Raw genomic sequence first — 24,623 nt, forward strand, 5'->3', positions numbered from 1 at the left:
TTTGACCTTTGTAGTAGAGCAGTGCATGAGCCAGGCCATTACCAGCTGTCCTTTGCCAACCTGCCAGGTAAAAATGCTTCATTCCAGCCTGTTCAGTCAGTTCGTTCTTAGCTAGAAATTACTTGCAGACAGCAGGTCACATCATAGATCACTTCGGCTTGTGTTCTGATGGCATTGGATGATCTTTTTCATTCAGCCAAATGCAATTTGCATCATGTTGTACTGGTTTTTAATAGTGTACTTTGATGTTCTCTCACTTTTTGGCTTGAAGGACACTTGTTTATTTCTGCTGGGCCTATGTGGAGGCAGGGAGAGGGAAATCACTATCACAGTGCACTAGTACATGCATTGTAATCTGGGCGTCTGTACAGTTACTTAGTTTGCACTAAGTTGTATGTGCTTGAGGTGTTGTTCTTGTTACTGAGAGAGATGGTGACCTTGTTGAGTTGACAGGCTTCCTGCACAGTTACATTCTTCAGGGTAGGAAATGCTGACTCTAAAGGCACCATTTCTTTCTTCTCTGTCTTTCCCTAAACCTGAGCATAAAACAAATGTTAGAATTCAATTGTAGTTTTTTGTTCATCCCAGTTTAAGTGAGAAGCTCGATGCCAGACTGACAGAGACCTGTCCTTTGATTCAGCTGAGGTTTTTTTGGCAAATACATTTACCCTAGTGAATGTGAAGACTGACTTCATTGGAGAGTAGCCAGTGTTTTTCACTTGTCATAAACTGGCTGCTCTAGTTGGTGACTGGTGGTTAAGGATTATTCAGGTGTCTGTCAAGCTGTTTACTAACTGTACTTGAGCAATGAAATTATGTCAGCTGGTGTCATATTTTAGATCAGCTGCTGTAGCTGGCCACCAGCAAATGGCCTTTTGGAGTAAGATTCATCTTGCCTGATCTCCAAAATTCAACCGAGGTAGTTGTGTGCATTCCCTTTATAATTGGTGGAGAGAAAATGGCATTTACAGACACTATTTTTCTCACTTTCTTTAAAAATTTGAAGTCAGCTAAGTTATTCTTTAGGAGTGTCTGTCTCCATTAACTAAGATATCTGGTGATTGCGTGCAAGGCTGTGGCAGGTGAGGAGAGGATACTCCTGCTTGTTTCTTCCTCACTTTCACTAGAGGTACAGACTGCAGTACCTACAGAAAACACTGCTTATAGAACTGCAGTGGGCATTTATATAAATGAAAGGCTTACTGTTCTTCGTGTTCAACAGCTGATGGTCTAGACCAGCTGCTTTTTATCCTGTTTGTGCTTCTCAAGAGGCAGATGAGATACTTGGAGACTTAGCTGCAAAGGTGGCAGAAAGCTTCTGATCCTGAAAATGGCAGGTGGCTTGCAATGCAGGTGAGGCTGCGGTATGAAGTGGTGACTGCCTGTAGGTATTTTTGTCTAAAAGTGTAGTCATGAGTTGAGAGCACAAGAACCTGCTGCTTAAAATGGACTTGATTTGAGCACGAGGTACAAAAGCAGGTAGTTCTGCCTTTATGATTAGGAATTAATATCTTGTATATATCATCATTTTCTATTTAAAGGAGATTTTTCACAGGCAGCTAAATACTTATTCTCTGCTGGAAGTCGATAAAGGTTAGGTGTCTGTGTTCCACTTGACTTCTATTTACTTCTATACCATTTGTTTCCTGGTTTCCCTCACCAAAATACCTTTCCCTGTTTTCCATTTTTTCTCTCTCTTAATTACAGTATTTCTGGAGAGCTTTCTTTAACCTATTTTAGTAAGCATTATAATTAACATTTGACACAGTATTACAAACAGGGTTTTATTTTTCTTTTAGCTGAACCTGCTGTACTTCAGTTCTTTGACTAGTATAATGTATCTAACATGTATCTATAGAACAGTACACTAATTACATACTGCAGTTAGTGAGCAGAAATACTTTATCATCTTCCTCTGCTTATTGTTGGTAAATGCTTTTATCTGCTGAAGGCTTTTTGTATGCTTATTTTATCTAATCTTTTATTGAATATTTAGTGAAGAGAGGAAATAAACCCTGTCAAACAAACTAAAATTGCTTTATTTCTTTTTCTATTTTGATCTGTAATGAGCATGCAGTTTAGAAGGCTTATCTATGCAGTGTTTTGTCTAAGTGTTTAATGTTTATGAAACACATTAAGCCAATTTCTTTTGAACTGTACAAATAAATTTTAAAATAACTTGGGGGAGACACACAGGCTTAAGAGCTATGCTGAATGGTTTTGAGGAAGCAGATTCTAAATTGAACACTTCCTTTTGCAGGCCCAGATCGCCTTTCTTCAAGGTGAAAGAAAGGGACAAGAAAATCTGAAGAAGGATCTAGTGCGAAGAATCAAAATGCTGGAATATGCACTTAAACAGGAAAGGTACGCTGCTTTAGTGATAAGTACATGATGAAGAAATTCTGAAGAGATACTTTCTTTTGCCTTTGTATTTGACGAAAACAAGAAATATTTCTTCTGTATATATTCAGTTCTCAAATTGACAAATATTATTATACTAATAAACCTAGTAGCCTAAATGTCCGCATTACGGTAAAAACAATAGCTAACATAGTATGGCTCCAAAACCATGCAAATAAAACCTGTGGTTGATCAATGATGAATACTTTTTTCTTGGTAAAATTCCACCTAGCTGTATAGATTATATCCCAGAATTACAGTGTATTCTCTTTTTGTTAAAAGTATGAGCTTTGTTTAATAATATCTGACAACTGAAATCTTGAATAACTGTCTTCAGTCTAGTAATTACTGGTTTTTAATCTTGCTAAGTTTTTAGTCTTTTCAGTATGATAGGCTCTACAGGAATATCTTCTGGAGTCTGATTGTGTGAGAAGTGAAAAAATCTTTGTGTTTACCAGTTAATCAAATGTCTGTTTCTTTGTTCACGGGGATTTCAGTAGAAGTCCCCAGTCTACTTTACCATTTTATTCTTAAATATACTTTCCTGTTTTTCTGATCTTTGAGGCAAACAAATTGGTTTTTTATCATGTTTCCAGAAGTCTTTGTGTTCAACTGATTTATTTTAGGCCAAGTTTAGTTTTAAATTTTTTTTTATTAGTAAAATGTCATTTAAAATTCTTGACCAAAGAGTGTATTTATGGTACTACTGCAAAGCAATCATTGCTTACATACCATTTTCCTATTAGATAATCCCTACTTATCTTTAAGAAAATACTCCTCTTTCAAATAGTTTGTATTAGTAGAAATAAGATTAGAAATATACACATATGCAAATGAGGAATAGGATGTTGCTGCTAGGTAGTTTAAAAAGGACACTAATTGTTGTACATCACTGTATTGCATTTAGATTTGCTCATCTTATATGGGCTGCTTTAGCACGTGAGACATGCCTTGCACCATCTCTGGTAGCAACCAGTTCATCCGCTAGCATGGAGCTGCAGCTAGTTTCCTGGCCAGCAGTAGCTGCAGGGCTCCGGCATACTTGCTTCCTCTTTGGGGAGGTCTTAGAGGAGTGCTTAAGGTAGATACCCTTTTTGCACAGGCCTTGTTATGGTACTGATCGTATATCAAATAGCACACAAAAATATCAAATGTATGCATAATGGAGATTGCAGTTTATAGCTGTGGAAAGGCTTACATTTGGGGCCCGACTATGAAGATTAGGGTCACTTTAAAAAAGACAAAGGCAATAGAGTATGTTCTTGTGCAGTTAAAAATATGCTCTAAGGTATATAAATTCAGTAAGATTTCTTGCATTTCAAAACTGAGGGAGCTATTCCTGATTACTTAGCGATATCTCTAATACTTCATGTTCATAACCTGGGTAAATTAGCTATTTATCTAAAATTATCAGACTTTGTAAATACATTTCCATGTGCTATCAGAGAAGCTTTTTAAGATTGATTTTTTTTTTTTTTTTAAGCTTCCATAGGGATAGTGAAAATGCCTCCCAGTTGCATTCAGTAAAATCCACCCAAATTAAGACATTTAAATCTTAATGCATCAGTCACTGTCAGGATTAGGAAAAAACACCTGGTTGTTTCTTATTAGCAGTGTTTGCATAGATATCTTTTATCTTTTGTTGTATTTTTTTCTGCAGTGTATGGTATTAACCTCAGTTACTCAGGTCAGTAGGCTACAGTCAGCTGATCCGATCCAGTTTGACAGTTTCAGTATGGGTGTGCAATGGTTTTTAAAGTAAATGTGATGCTTGTGAATGGTGTGTGCTGGAGACAGATATTTATAAGAGTTTGTGGTTTTAAACAGCAGTATTATTTGCCAGTTCCTGAAGAAACAGTCTTGTATTTCTGCTGGAAATGTCTCCCAGCAAGTGTTCTTACTTGATACTTAAGAGAATGGCAACATACTGAGCTTGGAAGCATTGCTGTCTTTCCCAGCATTTTCCTAAATCAGCCATCACCCAGGTCAGGCAGTAGTCAGTTGGGATGCTGGCTTTTTCCACTGGGATCTCAGAGCTGGAAAGTGAGATCCTACAAGGTAGCAGGAAAACATTTCTGGTCGAGTTAGGGGAAGGTTGGTGTGGGTAGGAGGGGGCAGGGAAGCATTGCTGTGTTCCTTCGTTTCTGCCCTGGCCTTGCAGCATACCAAATCTTTCTTAGCTAGATGAAATAAGTTATGGGTAATGGGACAGAATATGAAATCGTGGCCCAGAGTAGTCCATGTTCGCAGTGCCCTCAGGAAACCATGAGGAAGAAGTGAGCGACATTGGTTTCTCAGATACATGCGCTTATGAGCTGCTGTTCTGTATAGTGGGTGTTCAGCATTTCTTTTGTTAACCAAATATTTTCAAAGTTTACTATAAATAAACAACTTTGGAAGCATTGTCATTGTTCTCCATTTCATGACACTTAGGTAGTTTCACTGTGGGTAAGGTAGAAAATTAGTTTTACTTACAGATTGTCATCTTTTTCTGACATTGAGTTTAATGTTCGGTCTTTATGTTAGTAATTGTAAGATTACCTTTTTTTGGATGTATAGGAAGCCCACTTATTTCTGCTGAAGAGTCTTTAATACACTAAATAGCAAAGAGCTTTGAAGGAGGTAGTTAATAGTTAAGCACTATCATTTGTTCAACAGCAATTTTGATGTAGTTTTGCCAACATCCAGTAGATTGCAGTGTGAGGCTGTTCACAGTTGAGGGTTACTTTTTATTACTTTATCAATACTTGCTCCACCACCAGTAAATTGCATTATTTCCTCTGGATTTTTGGGAGCTAGCTGAAATGTAGTACTGTTTCTTTCAAGTACATGTGCTATTTGATCTAGTCTAGCTCATTTCCTGTCTTAATGTATTTCAAACGAAGAACTGGACTCCTGAGCTATGTCTCTAGAAACACTTGATTTAATTTTATGTTGTTTTCTGCACTGGTGTGTCTGATCAGCGTAAGGCTGGCGCCTTCTCCCCTGGGTAGAATATCTCGCTGTGCTGTTCCTGGCAGTCATTCTTGTTTATGTCTCTTGGTTTGGCGGCGGCTCCCAGATCTTCTACGGATGTTTTGGCAGGCTCTCTCAGCACAGCTGGATCAGATGCTTCAGGTCTGGCGGCAGATATTTCCAAGAAATAGTGGCCTTTTTTGATCAGGATCAAACTTGTTTCTGTGTGAAGTATTCAGAAAAGTTTCACTGCTCTCAGTCTTAGGAAATGTAGAAGGGTGAAAGTTTTTAGCATTTTCCTAAGCAGGTCTTGAAGTGTTGTGGCAGCCATGTTGAATGTCTCCAAGCTCTGTTTGCATAGAAGACACGTAGTTTAAAGAAAATATTGCTAATCAAAAAAGGAGAATTGTGTGGTGAAGTGCAAAAGCCAGAGTCGTGGTATACTCATACTTACCTGAGTAAGGGCATCTACCTGGTAACATAGTTTCACAGCCTCAAAATGGCTTTCTTCCAAACAACTTGGAGGCTAGTTTTCAGATGGAAAACACGTTCTATAAAGTTGTATCCTTCAGCTAGTTATTTTCAAGTAATTTTTCAGTCTCTGCATACTGTTAATAATTCAGATGTAATTTTCGGAAATTGAAGGTAAATCATCCAAGTTGAACAAGTTTCAGATAATAAAGGCTCATCTCTGTCATTTGTTTCCCTCCTTCTTCCCCTGCCCCAAAACCACTATCCTTGTTTTTCACCACAGGATACAAAGGTTGGAGAAACTTTTCTTCTTTATACTTATTTACGGAAAAAATACGTTTGCTCTTTTTTGTGATAATAGTATCTCACTGCTGTGTTGTGTGAACCGGAATTTTGTGAACTGCAGAGGGCCAGTCTAAAGCTGTTAAGAAGTGGACTATATGATTTCTGAAAAAGCGGAGAAATTAAGCATGAGAGGTGGGCAGGAGATGTTCTGGTATTTTAGAAATAGATTAAATATAAAAATGCTAATGGAATAAGCTATATTCAGAATTTGTATAGAAAGGAATTAAAGTTTCTTTTGTGAGAAGTTTCACAGCCTTTGGTTGCAATGTGTGTAACTGAATGGTCAAGACTCTCCCTTCTAGTCTTGGAGTCTGAGTCGTTGTGTTCAGCCCTTTTCTTAGTGTGCTCTGGAAAGAAGGTATTGTTTGTCTTTCATACCTGTGACATTTTCAGCTGTACCGTAAGAAAGTTTCTAATAATAAATCTCATACTTGCTGCCTGAAGAAGAGTAGAAAATATTTCGCTGATGGACTGTTAGCTCTTGATTTTTTTTTTTTTTTTTTTTAATATTCCTCTGAACTTTAGAAGCTGACCATAGCCAAAGGTGAGTTCACCGAGTCAAGTACTCTGACTTGATATTCATGTTTCTGTTTCACATCTAACTCGTGTCTTGCTCAGATACCTGAATTTATACTAATTAATTCTAATTAATTTTAGTTTGACTTTGGCATTGGGTTTTTTTTGTCATTTTGTGCAGGCAAAGGTCTATGGCTTTTTGTTTTTAACTTTACCAGCAATATTAAAAATAAGGATTGCTGTTTGGGATTGTCAGCTCTTCAATTGCCTGTCTTTGTTAGGACATGATTCTTCTGCCATATTTGTATTTCTACTGGTCTCTGCCTGTGATATACAAAGTTAAATCTTCTGAAAGATGAAATCTTAGTCCAGTTTGGTCTTAAAATAAATTTAAGGGCCAATGGTGTACAAGACCATGTAATCTAGGTTATCCTCTTGAAGTAAAGAAGAATAACAAAGGCTTTAAAAACTTGCATTATGAGGAGGAACCAGACTAATAGTTTAGAATGTGGATAGAATGAATAACCTCACTTTGCCGAACTGATTTTATAATGCCTTTAATGAGGGGGAAAAACTTCAGTAAGAAGATAGAAGGCTATTATTGTTGATTTAAGAGGAAAAGAAATTTAAAAAATGAGCATACACAGATTTAACAGATTGGAATAAATATACAAAGAAGTTTAAAAAAAATGCAGGCTAAGTTATTGAAAAATGGATTTTGGAGAGCAGGTGAGAGATCTGAGGAATAGGAAAGGTACAAGGAATGATCCTTTCAGTTAACCTAGCAAACATTTTACTGTGGTTCATAGGGTGAAAATTATTAACAAAACTTTGATAAGAAAATTAGTGAATGCATAGAGGATAATGGAACCTTATATAAGACCCATCAGCTAAAAGCAAATGCCTCATGCCACAAAACTAACTGCTTTCTGAAATGTTTGCAGGAATTGAGTAGAGTGCAGTATAGGTCACTAATCCAGACTAAATTATGAATATTTGCTCACTTTAAGTCAAATCAAAATGGATTAAATGTTAGGAACACTTGAATTGATGACTGCATGAAAACTTGAAGTTTTTGACAAAGTGTAGTGTTAAAAGTTGGTGAGGTAGATTACTGACAGAGTAGAGGATTTCTTAGTTCTTGGTTAGTCGTTACTTTTTATTAGTGATGTGGGGGAAAAAGTATACATAGCATCAGTATTTAACAATAATGAAATGCAGTTGTTTTACCAGGGTAACATCTCTCTGCTGGTGAGATGTAGGAAACAGATAGTTGGAAAAGGAAAAATGAATATTTTGATTGAGCATTCAGCTTTAATTTTGTTCTCTTCTTGGTTATTCTTTTCTGTACTGACCAAAATGTTTATTGTTGTTAATACATTTCAAGTGCATCCTTTCTCCTTTCGTTGCTGGTTGCTGCTCAGCTGAGTTAGTCATAGTGCTCTAGCTCTTGAGGAGGAAGTCAGTCAGTTCCTTCATCTGTCTTTGTTGCTATGCCTAAGAGGCATTTCTTTACTCTGCACTTACCCTTCTCATTCAGAATTAAATGTTTATAATTAAAATGCAGCTGGATTAGTAGGAAACCAATACTGTCAATACTGAAGCATAAGAACTAGCGAGCATTGCTTCCCTCAGCACCATTTGGTTAGAAGTAGTATGTTTTCTTGATGAAATAGGAAAAGGCAAAAGAAAACAGTAATGTAATGAAGATGTCTGAGAAGCAATCAAGAGGTGCAGGTAACTTGAAAAAATTATCTACAGTCGTTCTTGATACAGTCATTCGAGCTTAGTGAGACCTGCCTCGTACAATTATGAAGTGTCACACCCATTAATTTTTTTAACAACAAATTTTAAGTGGAAGTGTTCCCTTGTGAGTAGTGGAACTAATGAAGCTGATTTTCATGTTAGTGTATGTGAGGGGTTTTTTTTCTTTTTGTCTTTTGTAGCCTGTATCCTGCTGCCCTACACCTAGCTCTGTACATTTGCATTGGAGCTGCGTATGTGCGTGTGCTCATTGGTTGTCCCACTACCATCAGGCTGCATGCCTGGCTGTGGTAGGTTGACCCTGGCTGGACACCAGGTGCCCACCAAAGCCACTCTATCACTGCCCTTCTCAGCTAGACAAGGGAGGGAAAATATAATGAAAGGCTGGTGGGTTGAGATAAAGACAGGGAGAGATCATTCACCAGTTACCATAACAGGCAAAACAGACTCCACTTTGGGAAATTAGTTTAATTTATTACCAATCAAATCAGAGTAGGATAATGAGAAATAAAACCAAATCTTAAAACACCTTCCCTCCACCCTTCCTTTCTTCCCGGGCTTAACTTTACTTCTGATTTTTTCTACCTCCTCCCCCACAGCGGCACAGGGGGATGGGGAATGGGGGTTACGGTCAGTTCGTCACATGTTGTCTCTGTTGCTCCTTCCTCTTCAGGGGCAGGACTCCTCACACTCCTGCCCTGCTCCAGTGTGGGGTCCCTCCCACGGGACACAGTCCTCCACGAACTTCTCCAATGTGAGTCCTTCCCACAGGCTGCAGTTCTTCACGAACTGCTCTAGCGTGGGTCCCTTCCACAGGGTGCAGTCCTTCAGGAGCACACTGCTCCAGCGTGGGTCCCCCATGGGGTCACAAGTCCTGCCAGGAAACCTGCTCCAGCGTGGGCTTCCCACGGGATCACAGCCTCCTTCAGGCATCCACCTGCTCTGGCGTGGGGTCCTCCACGGGCTGCAGGTGGATATCTGCTCCACCGTGGACCTCCATGGGCTGCAGGGGGACAGCCTGCCTCACCATGGTCTTCACCACGGGCTGCAGGGGAATCTCTGCTCCGGCGCCTGGAGCACCTCCTCCCCCTCCTTCTTCACTGACCTTGGGGTCTGCAGGGTTGTTTCTCTCACATGTTCTCACTCCTCTCTCCAGCTGCAATTGCGCAGTTTGTTATTTTTTTTTCCCCCTTCTTAAAACTTATCCCAGAGGTGCTACCACTGTTGGCTGATGGGCTCCGCCTTTGCCAGCGTCAGGTCCCTCTTGGAGCCGGCTGGCATTGGCTCTGTCGGACATAGTGGAAGCTTCTAGCAGCTTCTCACAGAAGCTACCCCTGTAGTCCCCCTGCTACCAAAACCTTGCCGTGCAAACCCAATACACCAGTGTTGCCTGAATTCTTCCATGCCTTTTGTTCAGGGTAGGAACTAGTACGAGTGCTGCTTTTCTACCCGGTTATGAGTGTCTACAAAACTTTATAGGGAATTGGGGTTTTTTTGAGTTGTCTAAATTTTCATGTTTGGCAGAAAACAATCATAGACACAAAAGTTACAGTGAGTGCGAGAAGGGGGGAAAGACTGTGAAACTGGCTAAGGCTTTGTTTCTCTGTTACTGTGTTATAAGATTAATGAATCTTTAATAACTTATACGTGCATTCGTTATGCTGTACTACTGTGGCATTATTTAGTGTGTTTAAAATCTATAGACATTGAGTCTGTAGGATGAAGCTTTTCAAATTAAAAAGTGTTTTCCCCTTTTTTTCTACCTACTCTTATTGTCATTGTATAGCATGCTTTGAGGGGTTTATTACAGTAGGCCTTCTGTAGGCTAATTATTTTTGGAAGAGAAGTCTCCATTTTCAAACTTGGTCAAGTGTCAGATCTAGCAGCTTTAAGAGAAACTGGTGTAGACAGGCTGCTGTCAGTACTAAATCTCATTTAGAATAGTTCTAACTGAGGGCCTGCTGCTGTTGGAAAGCACAGCATTTCAAAGAATAAAACTAAAGTTTGCTTAATTGAGGTGACAATATGAAATACAAAGTAGATGGCACTGAACTGACATGGATAATAAAAATGTTTCATAGTGATGGCTAAAAAAGAAAGGGGGGGGAAGATGGGGAGGGAAGCAGAGAGAAGCCTATGTCCACAGGGAAGGAACCTTTTCTGTAGCAAGGACATTTTGTAAAATGTGCAGTCTACTGATCCCTGTGTTTCATCAGTATTCACTGTGCAATTACATGTCAACCTTGGAAAAAATAGTGAAGCAAAATTACATATGTGAAGTCCTGCTGAAATTATTTGTTTTGTTTTGTTCCTAGCCTAGAAGGAAGGAGTGGCTTTTCAAGTGAAGACAGGTGACATTTATCTGTTTAAAGATACCCTTTAAATGTGCTAATAGTTTCTTTTCTTTATTTCTTTTTTTTTTTTCTTTCAGGGCTAAATATCACAAATTAAAATATGGCACAGAATTGAATCAGGGAGATATGAAGCCACCAAACTATGATTCTGGTAAGAATTTATTAAGGATGAGTTCATTACCGGCATAAAAGTTTAACTGTGGTTTGTGCAAGTGCTGAAATGATACTATTGATAAAATAAGCCACTTAATGGAAGCAGTGGGAATAGAGGTAATTAATAAAGATTGTGTTTGACTCTTGTAAAATTAAAAATACATACTAGTGCTCTGAAAGAGTCTATTAGTAAATCAAACGAGCTTAGATCTAAAAAGCCCCAAACTAACAAACTGCTTCTGGAGAGAATAATTTTCTCTTCCTTAGTAATGTGTATGGATATTTTGGAACAGGGAGATACTAGATTTATAGCTACAGAATCCTTTTATCTTTGAATAATTCTTCTGAATAAAGAGTTAATGGCAAAGGACATGAAATGTATAGTACATAATTTTTGGTTCAGTTACCTCAGTGGTGTTCCAGGAGAAAAATAATGAAAGTGCGTATTAGACATAAGTGAGAGTTTGAGAGTGGGGACCTTGGATATCCTTGGGTTTTGTAATTTCTCAGGATGCAGCTATAGCATGTTGCTCCAGTTTCCAGCTGAGGAATGTGCAAGGCCTGGCTTGCCCAGCAGAGCTGTAGCCAGTGCATTACTTCTGCAAAGTGAACGTTAGTGGAATTACCTTTGTTAAAACTCCGTTATCCTGATTTATCCCATTGCATTCTATATATGTAGCTGTCAGAAATGTACACTTTTGTTCTGTATCAAATGTGGACTGATTAGAAGCATTGTTATCATGCTTCTTTGGAGTTGTCTTTGATAGCCCAGAGGGTAGTGGTGAATGGGGTGAAATCCAGTTGGCGGCGGGTCACAAGTGGTGTTCCCCAGGGCTCGGTGTTGGGCCCTGTTCTGTTTAATATCTTTATTGATGATTTGGATGAGGGGATTGAGTGCACCCTCAGCAAGTTTGCAGACGACACCAAGTTGGGAGGCAGGGTTGATCTGCTTGAGGGTAGGGAGGCTCTACAAAGAGATCTGGACAGGCTGGATCGATGGGCTGAGGCCAATTGTATGAAGTTTAACACGGCCAAGTGCCGGGTCCTACACTTCGGTCACGGCAACCCCATGCAGCGCTACAGGCTTGGGGAAGAGTGGCTGGAAAGCTGCCCGGCAGAGAAAGACCTGGGGGTGCTGGTTGACAGCCGGCTGAATATGAGCCAGCAGTGTGCCCAGGTGGCCAAGAAGGCCAATCGCATCCTGGCCTGTATCAGGAACAGTGTGGCCAGCAGGAACAGGGAGGTGGTTGTTCCCCTGTACTCGGCACTGGTGAGGCCGCACCTCGAGTACTGTGTTCAGTTTTGGGCCCCTCACTACAGGAAAGACATTGAGGTGCTTGAGCGTGTCCAGAGAAGGGCAACCAGGTTGGTGAGGGGCCTTGAGCACAAGTCTTATGAGGAGCGGCTGAGGGATCTGGGGTTGTTCAGTCTAGAAAAGAGGAGGCTGAGGGGAGACCTTATCGCTCTCTACAACTACCTGAAAGGGGGTTGCAGTGAGGTGGGTGTTGGTCTCTTCTGTCAGGTGGCTGGAGATAGGACAAGAGGAAATAGCCTCAAGTTGCGGCAAGGGAGATTTAGGTTAGATATTAGGAAAAATTTTTTTACTGAGAGGGTTGTCAAACATGGGAATGGGCTGCCCAGGGAAGTGGTTGATTCACCATCCCTGGAGGTATTCAAAAAGCGAGTGGACAGGGTGCTCCAGGGCATGGTTTAGGGGGCATGGTTAATGGTTGGACTCGATGATCTTGAAGGTCTTTTCCAACCGAAATGATTCTATGATTCTATGATTCTGTGATAGATACTTGTATGCCTGTGTCTCCCCGCTGTCCTTGCTCCCTGCCCCTCCCCTGCCCCTGTTTTTCCTGGCCAGTCAGGAAAAAATGGGGAAGTGTTTCTTGTAGTTCTTCCAAATGGGTCCTTGTTGTTTGTTTTCTTTATGATCTCTTGGGGAGTCAGTAATACAGTTTTGAAGAAAGAGTTCAATCTCCTGATAAAAGGATGCCCCCCCCTTTTTTTTTTTTTTTTTTTTTACTGCATGTGATATCTTCTGGTATTATTTGCTCATAATGCAAGTCCCTTCATTCTCATCTCTAAACTGCTGTTACCACTAGCAGTCATCAGTTTTGAGGAGAGTAAGCAAAAGAGAATTCTTGCCTGTAGATATACTTAATAGTGCCTTTGAAAGAAGGGGTTTTGCTTTCGAAAGGAATTTTCAGGCAGATTTATTTCAGTCATATTTTAATTCTTATGGACTGTGCTTTGGTAGTTGTGCATTGGGTCCAGCTGTGTTCAGTTGTCATCAGAAAATCATTGCGCAATTGATTATTTCCTATGGTTGCTATTAAATGGATTTGTGAATTTGAGATGGATAAAATTCATATGGCTCTCCTTGCATGTGAATTCTGATTAGTCTGTGATAGCTTCTTTGGGTGGGTGGTGGGGTTTTTTTGTGTGTGGTGTTAATTCAGTTGTTTAAAGGTAAATGACTTCCCAGTAAGGACAATAGCTTTCCCACATCACATATCAAATTACTCATAGGATTATACCACTGTTTTTTTCTGGTTCTTAATTTTTGTTTACACAAGAAGATTGTTCATCCTGCAGTGTTTGGACCCACAAGGGTTTCAAGTTTTGTAGAGGCTTTCATAGATAATAAACCAAGATCTTTTATCTTGGGAAGCATATGCTTATGTATCTCCTGGAGGAGGGGAAAAAAACCCCACCATCATGTAGTATGAAGCTATGTATGGAATAAATGTGTAGCTGTTGGTTGCCAGCATTGAGATAGGTTTCTCACCAGAACAGCCACATAATTTTTTTGTGGATTTTCCTGGAGTAGTACTGTTTAGATACAAAGTTATGGTTGTGGAAAACATGGTGAAGATTTTTCAAGAGCTTTTCAGGTTAAAAAATAAACAACCCTTGTCATATTTTTTTTTTTTCCTTCCACAAAACTAATACAAATATGGATGAATTTAAAGTTGATGTGAGTAGGTCTGTTGATTTTATGTTGAACGGTCAAGCGTTAAGGAAATTGGTTGGACGGTAATTGGTAAATAGATAACATGATGCAGTTGCATTTGATATTGTTAGCAGTTAAAGATGATTGTACTCAAACTTAAATTATGAGCAGCAATTATATTGGAAGGTTAATGCAAAAATGGAACTCCAGATTGTGTATGTGATTATGTGCCCTTAAAGAAAAAGGAGTAAGATGGGGCTTTTTTGGATGTGAGAGAGAAGGGAAGGCACTGATGACTAGTGGAACTTGCTCTTACACAGTAGGATGTACCTGACAATCTTTATGTGCACTTAGTACTACAATTATGTGCTATGTGCATTTTTTTCTATCTTGATTGATTATTGATAATTTGAATCTTTTATGTTGTTATTAAACCATTCCTTATCATTTTAAGACAAATCACATTTGTCTTTTCAAGTGGATAGGCATCTTTTTAAAAAGTGGGACCAGGAAAAGGAATGTTCATAATTAAATAATCTTTTCCAGATGAAGGGAATGAGACAGAGATTCAGCCACAACAGAACAGTCAGCTAATATGGAAACAAGGACGGCAGCTGCTAAGACAGTAAGTGTTGAAAAAAGGACTCGAATAATGAATGCAAGGGAAAGAATCTGGTAATGAAATGTGATGATGGTGGTATTTGATTTTTTTTCTGTTAGATTTTCCTTCAAGAAAAGTTAGCGCGTGTGATGAAATTCATTCAGCTTCTGCCCTGCTTTTCCTAGGTTTTTGAAAAATTTTAATATTTCAGAACTTCAGATGAGAAGCCTTGTCAAATCACGAACACCTAATCTCCTTTGCTTTTCTTTCACTGAGTATAATAAAACAGTCTGCTTGGGAGACCAGTGGGTTGTGACACTCTGCAATTCTTTTTGCAATTAAAAAACAACACATACAAGTAATTCTGTTAAAAGCTATGAAAAATAAAAATAACTGGTGTTGGAGAGGGATAAGTTTTGTTTTGACCTGCTCGAGGTGCAGAAAAGACTAATATCCAGAAGGTTAGACTAGAAGTTTTCTAATTCTCAGTTTGTCTCAATGAAGCAAATGTCTGTTAACCTAAATTAGTGTTTGAATTGTGGTCATAATGAATTAATTAATTTCCAAGATATTTGGTCACATTTTTGTGTGGGTTTTTTTGCCTTGGTTATAACCCTTGTTTTAAATTGAAGAGGTCTTTTAAATACCTCTCATCAGAGTGTCTCTATCTGTTTTTTCATGCATTTGCCTCATCCCCTATGCCGATAGTTAGATTCTAAGGTCTTCTAATCAGCTAGCAAAACTTTCGCTTTCTAATTTTTTTTGGTGTGTTACAGAGGATTGAATGAGAGGGGAGGGAGACAGTAAGAGTTTGGAGCTTTTCCAGATTTTTGCAGGAATTATACAAAAGTTAAATTTGTCTGTTGGATGGCTTGTACATGCTTTTCTTTTGCAGGCTCAAACCTTTGCATGTATGTTGAATAAATGTAAATAAAGTGGTCTTGACTTGGATCAGTGATTTTGAAGACAAGTCATTTCTTCTCAGCGCAATTCATAAATAAGTGACACAGTACCCAATACAGAGTGCGTATTACTGACGGACTCTGTTTTGCATAGGTGACTTGTTTGATTTTTATATAGCCAAGAATTTCTCTTCTAATGTGGTTATGTGGAGGATATTGTTAAATAATTGGGAGGAGAATGTTCTTGCAGGAAAAGTGCATGTCCTTGATTTGTAACAGCTGTTACTGTAAAATAGAATTTCCCCTCTTTAGAGTCCTCTAGAATATTGACCATTTAATCAGTCCAGTGCTCCTGAGAAGACAGTACTATTAACTCCATATTCTAGAGGAAAGAGACCAATATTTACTTTTTTTTTTTTAATTATTATTTCCTCCCTGTTTCCCCTAAAGGCAATATGGCATATTGATGAAAGAGTCAACTGAAGACCCTGGGGTTTTCATATGAGCTAGTCCAGGATTCTTGCTGCCCAGCCCTTATATGCAAGACAAATTAATATTTTGCAGATCCATAAGGAAGAAGCAAAACAAAGATTTTATCAAACCTAGTACGTTATAAATAACAACTCTTACTAGTAACTACAGCTACAGAATTTGTTTTTATTCCTGCTGTTTTCTACGCTTCTAATAATGCTTACATAAGGAACATATCTGATACTTCTTGTAAGGCTTCATGTGTAGTTTCCATGTGTTGAAGAATAAAATGGCCATGTTGTACATGCAACTGTGGTGATTCTTATAAGCCAGTTGTAAATATTTTAGCTGAAAGTGCTTTTCCATCCATTTTAGTAAATGAATGAATAACGTATTGTATAACCTCTGACTGCTAGGCTCTTTGATTTTTTTTTTTTTTTTTTTTTTTTTTTTCAGTGACTGTAGAGGCTGGTACTGCAAGAGGCGATCCCTCTGCAGCTGGTACAGGATGATTTATAAGCATGTTTCATTAGCACAGCACCATACTTTGCTAAGCTAAGGGGTTGAAGATGATGAATTTAGGGAGACGTTTTCATTTACTCTTTTGAATAAGTGAGATGTGCATGGAAGATTAGCATGAGTTCTGTTCCTACAGGTATCTACAAGAAGTAGGCTACACCGACACGATATTGGATGTGAAGTCAAAACGAGTACGAGCTTTATTGGGCCTCTCAAGTGATGCTTCAGAGAAGGAAAACAGAAATCAAGAGCCAATGGTAAATGGCACAGAGGGCCAGATTAAAGAAAACACAATGATTGGGTAAGCATCAAGATGACATTGTTATCTTTCTGCATAAATGCATGTAATGGTGTAGAACAGATTTTTGTTTACTGAGAATATTTCAGGATTTTTTTCCCTAGTTGGAGATCAGAGCAATTCTAACTAATTTTATTACATTAAGCAGTAAGTATGGAAGTAACTCTTAAGATTCACAGCTTAAAAGCACAGTAAGTTTTTTTTCAGTTGGATAGCAGCACAAAGTCAAATCAAGCCTCTTTGAGATAACGGTTGCTAAGTGGTTAGAGGTCAGTGTTGTTTCAAATTAACGGTTTATTTGTGTTGCTGGAAACTTCACTGTATCGATTACTGGCTTTGCTCTTCTGGTCTGTGCTGACTATGATATGATAATCTATGTGAGATACAGGATTTTTTTGACTGAAAAACAAAGTCACTTGCTACATTCTGATTCCTGTAAGTTTTTGATTTTCCACTAATAGATATACATATGTAAATGTGACTGAAATGTAAGGTCCTCATTTCTGTCTTTCAATATTTCTAATACTATGAAAAGTCAGTCAAGGAGAGTAAAACCGTGTGCTTACTTTTAAGTGATGTTGAAAACATAAGAGGCTTTTTTCCATTTTCTTCTCTTTTTCATGTAGAGTTTAAAAAAGAAAAAAAAAGTGAGTTAAATCTGAAAATTGTAGAGGCTTCAGGAAAACAATCTGTTTGTTCTTGTTTAAGATATTGTAGTTGCAAAACTTGAAAAATAATGAAAATACTGGAGAATTGTTTGTCTGAACAATACATGAGGTAGCTGTTCCCAGTAGTTTGTGCTGCATCAACAAGCACAGCTTTCCTCAAAGATTCTCCCTCTTTTTTCCTTTTCTATACTGATGTGGCAAAATTCAAGACTTTTTTTTTTTTTTTCCTAAGGTCTAATACTGTTATATGACACATTCTGTCTTTTAAAAAACATTTGTAAAATTTCCTTATACCCAGCAGATAGCTGCAGCAACTTCAGGCCAACAAGTTACATAAGGGTAGAAGTTCATTGTTATGTAATTAAATTTAATGCTGTGAGGTGGAAAATTTAAATGTATAAGAAAACCTGCAAGCTACTAAAACATATTGTGCTGCTATGTAGTTGACTAGCCATGTCGTTTATGTACAGCAGCTTTGTTTTGGAAGAACAAGGAATGCTTGATAGATTACAATAACAATTTTAGTTCTATTTCTGGTGAAGGGGTCACTTCTTCTCAGGGGAAGTGGGTAAATAAAGCTCTTCTTCTTACACTTCAAAATTTATTTAAATGTGTTTACTTTGGTTTTGAAACAGATGGATATATTTATAAGGTAGTTATTTGATGGATGAAATGGTTGCACAGTGGTTTTGATACAGCGGTTTTGGATACATTTTAATTTCTTTCCGATCTACTTGCTCTCTGGTTAGATCTGATATTATGTTTAACACTTTGTAATCTACCCTGTGGCTGAGGATATTCACTGATGGAGAAAAATTAGTTCCCTTCCATTGTGGCTCTGCAATCTGGTCAGCTGCAAGGCTGGTCAGGCTGCATGATTTGAGAAACTGTTCTCATCTCACTTGAGATACATAAAATGGCAGGCTGTATTAGAAAGCTTAGGGGAGCATTTTGATACGTGATGTGCGAGAAGTGACTCCAGGGTTTTACAGTGGAAAAATTTTCCAGGGATCTTGTTCAATGTAGTCACATCAGTCTTCATGGGTGATTCTGAGTTTGTGGATGTCTGCTGAGATCTCTCTCAATGAGAGGAAAAAGTTGGGGTTTCACTAAAATTCCTTGGTCAATCTAAGTGCAGGACTAGCTTTCAATGCTGTGATTCGTCTGTGTTTCAAGTATGCTTTCAGACCATCTCTTTCAGTTTTACGTGCAGGAGACATTCTGTGGCTTCCTTCCTGGCAGAGACTGCCCATTACTTAACAGCTATTTCATCTTGTGCTACTAGATACTGTAAAATGTTACACCTCGCTGTTTCTGTGGCATGTGGCACTGTTCACCTCCTCCCAACTGCATCATCGCTTGCTTCTGAGATTTCAAAGTGCAGCTTTATGGCAGATGGGAAATCAGAAAAGAGATGAGATGTTGTTCTTGAGTAGCTCATACTTACCTGTTACCTGCCTCATCTATATTGTTGGCATTACTTAAACATGTATACACAACAGCTTCTTTTTGAAGAGTATTAGCATTGAATAGGTGACTAAGATTTAAGGCACATGGATCTTGCTCCTGATCCCAACTGGAATTCTTACTGAGTGTTTGAAAACTTAATTCAGTCGTTGTTTTCTACCTGGTTGGCAGAACTGGGAAAAATTTAGGTGTCTCAGCTAAATTCTGGCTCACAGTCGAGGTAGGGGCAGTCTTTGAAGCAACCTCACCAGTGCTAGGCTGCTTACTGGGAGGGCAAAAAGATTGGCAGTTCTTTTAGCAGCCTCTTGTTATTCCTAGCGTGCATGTGAAGTGAGAAGAGGATTGGGGCCACAGCAAGCTTGTACGGTCGGAAGGAGTGCGATGAACAAGTGCCTGCAGTTTGGTAGCGGTAGAGGAGAAAAGTTACGGTGACAGATTGGAAGAACAAGAAACCACCAAAACAGTGCAATCTCAGGAAGTTTAAGGACATATGTATGTGTTTGCCAGAACCACCAGACATTGGGACAGTTGCAAACTAAAACACAGATGGAAGATGCTCTGTGGCTTTGTATGGATACAGTGAAACTTTTTGTAGGAGAAAGCTTTGCTAATCACCACAGAAGCCTGTGAGCTGCTCAAGCCAATGCAGTCTGGCAAATTTTGTGGTTCAAAACTTTTAATGAACATCGATGTCAAATACCTGCTAGCAAGTCTGAGGCTAGTCATCAACCTGAAGATGTTTTAGTTACATTTGAAGAGCACAGTGCTGGACAAAATGTAATGTGTGGAAATGAATCTAGTCTAATAAGGAATACCTCTGTTAAAGTGAGAAAATGCAGCTCGTAGAGCATTTGATTTGTTTGATCTTGGAAGAACTGCATAATATCGTGGACCCAGCTGAGACTGTGGATTTTAAGTCTGATTTTTAGAAAAATGTTTACATGGAAGGAAGAATGTGAGAAGTGGAGTATGGGGATTGAACAAAAAGAAAGCTTGTGGGTGAGAAGCAATGAAGACAAATCAATAGGAGTTTGGAAAGAATATGGGTGAATGTGATGAAGATAACATACAGTAGAGGGGAAAATGGCACAGTGAAAAACAGAAGGAAAATGGATACACTGATGTGTTTCAGGAACAGGAAAATGGAAGGCACATTAGCTTTAAATTTCCTTAAAGATTTCTCCATATAGCAATGTAAATTGCAGAAAGAACAGATTGGCTAGAACTGCCTTCTGTACAACTGAACACTCGTGATAAATCCCAAAGAAAGTAAAAAAAAAAAATGGTATTTGATGCTTTTATGCTGCCATATTACCTCTTTGGGAGGAGAGAGAGGGTAATGGAAACAGGAAAGAAAACTTCCTTTATGTTTTGACTATCATTTATTGGTAATCAACCAATACTTTCTCAGTGAAATGAAAGTGGTGGAGAACAAACCAAATTAGTACTGAGAGAAATTCCGGTAAAAGAATGGAAGACCTGATGTAGTTCTCAACACAGTCTGATTTTAGCACGGTTTTTGTGTAAGCCCATTGGTCTGTGCATAGTGCTTGTTGCTGCCACTTAGCCTCCTTCAGCAGTACCTCTGATCTACTTCTGACTGTACTTCTGACAACAGCAGACACCCACACTTATCTTTTTTCATTTGGAAATGCCTTAGATTGTTGTAAGGGTAAGCCCTGGCATTTTTCCTCTGACCCCAGGGATGTGTGAGGTGTATACTTTGTGGTGGGTAGGGAGGGTATGCCTCTTCTGCTCAGCTCACTACATCTTTTACAAATTTTTATGAGTTGTCTGTTATACCAGAACTTGTCTGTTATATCAGTTATACCTACTTCAACACCCAGGGTTCAGACACTCAGTGCTGTGATAGTGACAGCAAGTCAAGCTTTTTTATGACAAAGGCTGGTGAGAATGTTTGGGGTGATTATTGTGAGGTTGATGCTGTTTACTTTGGTATGGAGAAGTGTACAGTAGTTACTGTAGTGCAAGTATTTAAGACAATAATATTTATTTGCAGCAGATAATATGTAACTTGAATTCTGCTAGGCTCCAGTTACTTTAGAAAATTGCCATCTGGTCCCTCATACCTCTCAGCTTAATTTTGTATGCTTTAGAGGGTTGCAGTTACATCAGAGAACTACCCCCACCTCTTTGGTTTTTTCTTCTTTTGGTACAGTGATGAACAAACTACTGTTGTCTGAAAGTCTTTTAAAGCCAAACCAGTTTCTCTTCTTACTATTAGGTGAAATAGCCTCAGTCTTTGTGTTGCTAGCTGCTACATCTGTGGCCAAACTTGTATTCTTACATTGCCTATTTATTTGCTAATGTACAGATCGTCTTGAAAACTTTAGCACTCAAGACATCATGTGGATTTTGAATGCATCCTGCAAGATTTTGATTCGATAAATGAAATGTTAATATGATAACCTGAGATAGTTATAGTCCTGTTTCCACTTATTTCATGGAATTTAAAAGGGAATCTGTTTTCAGTTTCTTCAATCAGCTCACTTGCATTACAAAAGATAAGTACCACTTGGCATGGCTGGACTCAAAAGTAGATACTAAAATAATAACTTTATAATAATAGTTGAAATTCTTAACACCTGCAGTGAGAGGAATGGGTGTTTTCCCCCAACAAACTGAAACAGAGATGAAAGCTGCCTGCAAATGTCACTTGTAGCCTTGAAAATGTGAGAGTATTCAGGTATCTTAGGTTCACTTATTACCTCATTTTTTAATAGCTTTATCTTACTGACTGAAACCTAAACAGTCAAATTAGTTTACCTTCTTGAAGGTGTGTACTTGACTACCATTTGATATGAATGGAAGCAAATAGAATAAAGGAATAGACCTCGAAAGGAATGAGGGTATACCAAGCATATGAATGTATATACACGTATATATGGATGTGTGTGTATATAAAAACAATATAGATAAAATATCTGAGTTCTTGCTAAAGGTTTGATCATTAGAACTATTTTAAATAGCTCAAAGAAGCTTGTTAAAGAAAAATGATCCTGAATGATGTATCAGTCTCTCTCTGAAACTGATCTACTGACCTTTTTTTTTTCTGTTGAACCGCATATGGCTTCCACTGCCTATACTTTACATGAGCAAAAAGGCATCAAACATCAACATTTCAGAGCAAATCCAAAGACCTTTTCAAAGATTAAAATTAAACTTTTTGAAGACCTTATCTTTCTGATGTACAACAAATCATTCCAACTGGCACTTCAGCAAATGAACATCTTTCTATACCAGAAAGCCTTGAATAACTCTTTTGCATTTCTAAATCGTATTAACACTGACCCATGTAATGAAAATGCTACATACTGGCTGATGAATGTTGTGTGTTGACTAGCTTATAAAATGGTTTATTTGGGAAAATTATCTCTGAATTTAACAACCTGTTTCATTTCAACATCTGCCATGAAAAAGATTTCCAATATAGTATGTGAGACTAAAATATTGAATTACAAAAAAAAAAAAAAAATCCCAAATCTATTTGCTTTATTCCCTTTACTGGTGTTTTTTTCTACCTTTTTCCTGTTTGTCCCTGCCTCCATCTTGGAGTGACCTAACAGGCATTTCAAAGGTACCTGATTTAGGCCAGACCTGGACACTTTCAACAGATGCATTAAAGCAGGGCAAAAAAAAAAAGATAAATTGGGGTTTTGTGTGAAGAAAGTAATACCAAAGGACCACTCAATTTCATTGGCACAGATCTATGGCTTAAGGGTTTGAGGGATGCTTCTTGGAAATGTCACATAAGACTCATGGTACAGAAGGAATGGGGAGAAAGACAGAGAAGTTGTGCAGTGGGAGACAGAAGCAAAGAGAGGGGAGGTGAATGGAGAAATAACTTATGAAAGTTACTCAATTCTTCAAATGCTAAATTTATTTTTTATTTTTATTCTTTAAAAAGCTTGTTTATTTGACACATTATGGTTATCTGACTAGATGTGGCAAGAGAAGTGGCCTTTCCTTTTTAAATGGCATTCCTTTGCAATTCCAATTTACATCCAAACCATTTTGTAAGTGTTGCTTACCAGTTGTAGTATGTATTGCACTGGTTGTTGCATTGTGTGGTGTGAATTCATAAGAGGTTTCAAAGGTTGTGACAGACTGTCTAGCCTGCCCTGTGTTTCTTGTGTGTAAATTTTGATGGTTGTAAGTGTTCCATAGTTTTATAAATTATTAGTTTGATATTTTCTGTGCTGCGTTATGAAAGATTTTGCACATTATTGAAGATTTAACAAACTGTTCTTAAAGATAGTCCTCATAGAAAGAATATATTTGAATTTGCATGGATTTATTTACTGCATCCAGTTTGAAAGAATTCAACTAGCCACACTGAAAAGACTGTGTTAAAACATAAAATAACTAAATTCTATGAGGAATTAATAAAACTTATGACCTTGCAGTAGCAGGTTTTGGTAGTAGGAGGAAAATGAGCCGAGGAAAATGACTTCAGAAAGAGTATGCTAGAATAGCTCTTTGAATGCTGGGTCACAACAGGCTTTTTCCTGTACAGGCCCCAGAAACATTTCTCAGCCCAAGCTGAACTTGTGTTTATTTAACTTTACTGTGGTATTTCTTCCTGCTTCTGAATTTATCAATAAAATCTGGTTTTATTTAAGATAACTTGTGTATGTCTTGGATAAAACAAGCAAACAAAAAAACTCTCTAGTTTTTCCTTTGGGAGAGTGAGTAGGACCGAGACAGTTAATGGCCTTGTGGTTGGGCAATTCATGGGAGAAGTTTGAGAGTCTCCCTGGACATGACCACAGACTTGCAAGAGTTATTATCAACAAAGGAGAAGGTAATGATAGAAATATTGAATGTGTTGGTTACAAAGAAAATATATATCCGTAATGTGGCTTTAGTCTAAGTTAAACTTGACTTTGCAATATGAAACGTTCTGGATCATGTTGGGAGCAGGAAAGGTATCATCAACGTGCTGTTTTAGTTTCCACATAGCAACTTCACCTTTCCTATAGGTTATGGCTTCTACTTTTCACTCAGTAAGAAACAGGAATTATATTAAGATCCTGAATATTAAATGTTGAAAGCCAATTGAACGCTATACATTTTGTAAAGCTGCTAATATTTCAATGTCAGGGCCAACTGGATTTTTACACAAAAAACTTGTCTTGAGCCATGTCACTGTAGGGCAGAAAATGAAGAGTTGGCTGTATGGCCCGCTGATACCTAGCGAGAGCCATGCTTGCTTTAAATAGTACGTGTGGAATATCCATAAATCGTATTTCTTATATTTCATGGGAAGAGATTATTATTTAGTCTTAAAGGTGCCAAGGGGTTAAGACAAATCTGAATAATTGAACAGCCTGTAAAATTCAAGTTGGGATGAGATTTTCAGGGCAGTCACAGCTGCAGAAAATTCTGGCAACTTCTCCTGAGGAGAAAAATATTCATGTGATATCAGGTTTATGTTGCTTTAAGGGAGGTAAGTACTTCGGTTATGAGCTCATTTGTAACAAGAAATTTGTGTTTTAAACAGGAAAAAGTGTCTTTAGGGATCAGAAGTTCTCTGTGTCAAGAGTAATATTCACAAAATCTGCACGCTGCCCATCTTTTAGTAGTAAGATGGAAAACCCAGCAGCAGTAGTGTAGCTATACTTCACTTTTTGGCACTATTTAATGTACTTGTTATCCTTGTGACAAGCAATGAGTCCTGTTGTACTTAATCATGTGCAGACACAAGTAGCAGGTAGTCTTTCTGCCCCAAAGACTTTCCTGTCTAACTGGATAAG

The 24,623-nt window shown here is 38.3% G+C and overlaps 1 protein-coding gene across 4 annotated transcripts in view; it reads left to right on the plus strand.

Annotated features, from left to right (window-relative positions):
• STRN (striatin) overlaps positions 1-24,623 on the plus strand; it is a 74,623-nt gene that overhangs the window by 11,350 nt on the left and 38,650 nt on the right. For all 4 annotated transcript variants that reach the window (XM_052805336.1, XM_052805337.1, XM_052805339.1 and 1 more), the window contains exons 2-5: positions 2,261-2,364; positions 10,883-10,956; positions 14,467-14,545; positions 16,550-16,714. In XM_052805336.1, coding sequence (XP_052661296.1) covers positions 2,261-2,364; positions 10,883-10,956; positions 14,467-14,545; positions 16,550-16,714 — 422 coding nt within the window. The remainder of the gene's footprint in view (positions 1-2,260; positions 2,365-10,882; positions 10,957-14,466; positions 14,546-16,549; positions 16,715-24,623) is intronic.

Source organism: Harpia harpyja, chromosome 13, assembly GCF_026419915.1.
Source record: "Harpia harpyja isolate bHarHar1 chromosome 13, bHarHar1 primary haplotype, whole genome shotgun sequence".
Taxonomy (NCBI): domain Eukaryota; kingdom Metazoa; phylum Chordata; class Aves; order Accipitriformes; family Accipitridae; genus Harpia; species Harpia harpyja.